Source organism: Rhinopithecus bieti, unplaced genomic scaffold (genome assembly GCF_001698545.2).
Source record: "Rhinopithecus bieti isolate Rb0 unplaced genomic scaffold, ASM169854v2 scaffold_19200, whole genome shotgun sequence".
Lineage (NCBI taxonomy): Eukaryota > Metazoa > Chordata > Mammalia > Primates > Cercopithecidae > Rhinopithecus > Rhinopithecus bieti.
The window spans coordinates 356,027-359,596 of record NW_016809419.1 but is presented as its reverse complement, the minus strand read 5'-3'; the positions used below and the strand labels follow the sequence as shown (position 1 = coordinate 359,596).

The 3,570-nt window shown below is 41.7% G+C and overlaps 1 protein-coding gene across 1 annotated transcript in view; it reads left to right on the top strand.

Annotated features, from left to right (window-relative positions):
* Positions 1-1,324: 1,324 nt before the first annotated feature.
* The window catches only part of LOC108540290 (HLA class II histocompatibility antigen, DP beta 1 chain-like), a 32,385-nt gene continuing 30,139 nt past the window's right edge, over positions 1,325-3,570 (top strand). The window contains exon 1 of the mRNA XM_017889276.1: positions 1,325-1,486. Coding sequence (XP_017744765.1) covers positions 1,390-1,486 — 97 coding nt within the window. The 5' untranslated portion in view covers positions 1,325-1,389. The remainder of the gene's footprint in view (positions 1,487-3,570) is intronic.

The window sequence follows — 3,570 nt, the reverse complement described above, 5'->3', positions numbered from 1 at the left end:
AAAAAAAAAAAAAATTACTACATGAGAGATGCTGTTTTTAATGCTTCATGAACATGACCTCATTTAATTCTCACAACAAACCTGAGGAAGTTATTATTAATGTCCACTCTAAAAATAAATTACCTAAGACATTGAAGAGTTAAGTGTGTGTCTCATTGTCTATGGCAGGTAAGTGACAAAGAGAAGAGTCCAACCCAGGCGGTTACTGAGGAACCTGACTTTTCCCCACAATCCTCTGCCTCAATGCTTTTGGACACCTTCTACTACATAATTATTTCCTTCTCTTGCATTTTACATGCTAGCCTTCTATTTATATTTTAATAACTGCTTAAAGAAATGATGCCAAGTTGACATTTTTTATTACATTCAGGGGTCCCTCCGGTCATATTTTTAAGTCTGTAAAGTAAGGATCCGTGTTCTTTGAAATTTTTAAAAAATATTCACTATAAACACAACAGAATCAGAGCTCTAAAGGAAATGATCTTTAATAATTTTTTTCACTTTCTTCCTCATTTTGCTGATCAATTTTATTCTCTATGAACTTTATTTTCAGAAGAAATTTCAGATCTATTGATCTTATTTGACCTTAAAATGATTGCTGTAAAACCAGATTATAACATTCCCATATTGAGGACAAAGAACTGAAGTCCAATAGAAACAACGCCCTTCAAGTTGAATCTTTACTTGGTAGTGTCGCTGGTGTGTCCATGTCCCAAGGTGTAAAGTCCCTAGACTGAGCCCTGCTCACCATGACAGTCCTATGGAAGGACCTGGTATTCCTGCACATCTCAGGACTAACAGTCCTCTGGGAGAAAGAAAATATAAATGGGTGCTAATCTTAAACATGCCCTTGAGCAAAGACAACACGGACAGACTCCAGGCCTCATTTTGAGTTCTGAGATGGGTACTCCAATCTCTGTATATCATGCCATTGAATCACCTTTTACACACTGAGGTAGCACTTCTTCCACCCCAGACCGTGTCCTGTGAGTGTGTGAGGTGTGGCAGGATTGGGGGAATGAAAATCCCCCTAGATGGGTCAGCAGAGTATTTGAGATCACCTTCAGACCAAAGAAAGCACATAATCTCTTGAAACCTCATGACGTATCCAAATGGTTAAAATGGGTATCATTGTTCTCCATCTGTCATCTTAAGTGCATCACCTGCTTTATATTGTGAGACTTTTCACACTAATCTTCTGCCCAGTGAGTGATGACTCATACAAAGCTCAGTGCCCATTGGTTCTTTACTCAGAGTCTTTCCAATCCCAGAGTCACAGGAGACTACTTTGGTTCATGGTCTGATAAATCACAAGAGAACTATCTTTAGTGAGTCCTTCTTTTCCTGACTGCAACTCTCTTCATTCTGCCATCCTTTTCCAACTCCCTGATGGTCCTGCAGGTCCCAGGTGCCCCCTGGACAGTGGGTCTGATGGCGTTACTGATGGTACTGCTCAAACCTGTGGTCCAGGGCAGGGCCACTCCAGGTAAGAGCAGAGCTGCCATTCCCGGAAGGTCTGGCTCAGGGAACAATTCCTAGGGGACTTCCTGTTTATGATCCAGAATCTGAGACAGGTTGTGGGGGCTCCTGCCACAGCCCAGTGTCCTTCCTTCACAGCTAGAGAATCAAACTCACCCCATATAGGATAGGTTGCTATCTGGCAGCTTTATTCTCTCCATGGACATGGGCACAGTGAATAGAGAGAGATGCCCAGGAGTCAGGATGTTTGTCTACAGGGAAATTGGGTCAAGAGGTCCAGGATAACTTTGGACAGACAAGGTTTGCAGAGAGAGAGGTGGGCAAGTGTAGGCTCCTGGATGTGCTCACATCTGCATCCAACCTTGAGGAGACTCAGGCAGAGCCCTTAGCTGGGGTGTCCAGCCTCCAAGGATAATTGACGATGCAGTGCTCACAGAGAATGCCTCTCATTCCCCAGTGTGGAGCAGGAGCCCACGCTCCTTGAACAATGAAGGCAAGATGAGAGGGAGACAGGTTGTAGCCCCTGAAGGCATTCTCATTAAAGGTACTTCTCCCGGCCTCCCCAGAACTTGGTTAGAGTATTAGGGTGAGTTGAGACTGGTAGGGAGAATGAGATGAGGATGTGTGGGTGTGTAATAGGGATTCAATGACAGCCAAGGAAGCAGTAACAAAGGGAAAAACCTCTGCCTCCTGCTGCCTCCCTGTAGCTAGTATAATATCGTGGCTTCTGTAATTCACTAGAATGCTCTTTTATTTCTTTTTTATTCATTAATTATTATTATTATACTTTAAGTTCTGGGATACATGTGCAGAACATTCAGGGTTGTTACATAGGTATACTCATGCTATGGTGGTTTGCTGCACCCATCAACCTGTCATCTACATTAGGTATTTCTCCTAATGCTATCCCTCCCCTAGCCCCCAACACCCCGACAGGCCCTGGTGTGTGATGGTCCCCTTCCTGTGTCCATGTGTTCTCATTGTTCAGCTCCCGCTTATGAGTAAGAACACGCAGTGTTTGGTTTTCTGTTCTTTTGCTAGTTTGCTGAGAATGATGGTTTCCAGCTTCATCCAAGTACCTGCAAAGGACATAAACTCATCCTTTTTTATGACTGCATAGTATTCCATGGTATATACGTGCCACATTTTCTTTATCTAGTCTATCATTGATGGGCATTTGGCTTGGTTCCAAGTCTTTGCTATTGTGAACAGTGCTGCAATAAACACACATGTGCATGTGTCTTTATAGTAGAGTAATTTATAATCCTTTGGGTATATGCCAAGTAATGGGATTGCTGGGTTAAATGGTATTTCTGGTTCCAGATCCTTGAGGAATCACCACACTGTCTTCCACAATGGTTAAACTAGTTTACACTCCCACCAACAGTGTAAAAGTGTTCCTATTTCTCCACATCCTCTCCAGCATCTGTTGCTTCCTGACTTTTTAATGATTGCCATTCTAACTGGCATTAATTGGTATCTCGTTGTGGTTTTGATTTGCATTTTGCTAATGACCAGTGATGATGAGCTTTTTTTCATGTTTGTTGGCCACATAAATGTCTTCTTTTGAGAAGTGTCTGCTCATATCCTTCACCCACTTTTTGATGGAGTTGTTTGTTTTTTTCTCATAAATTTGTTTAAGTTCTTTGTAGATTCTGGATATTCGCCCTTTGTCAGATAGGTAAATTGCAAAAATTTTCTCCCATTCTGTAGGTTGCCTGTTCATGCTGATAATAGTTTCTTTTGCTGTGCAGGAGCTCTTTAGTTTAGTTAGGTCACATTTGTCAATTTTGACTTTTGTTGCCATTGCTTTTGGTGTTTTAGTCATGAAGTCTTTTTTGCCCATGCCTATGTCCTGAATGTTATTGCCTAGGTTTTCTTCTAGGGTTTCTATGGTTTTACGTCTTATGTTTAAGTCTTTAATCTATCTTGAGTTAATTTTTGTATAAAGTGTAAGGAAGGGGTCCAGTTTCAGTTTTCTGCATATGGCTAGCCAGTTTTCCCAGCACCACTTATTAAATAGGAAATCTTTTCCCCATTGCTTTTTTGTCAGGTTTGTCAAAGATCAGATGGTCGTAGATGTGTGGTGTT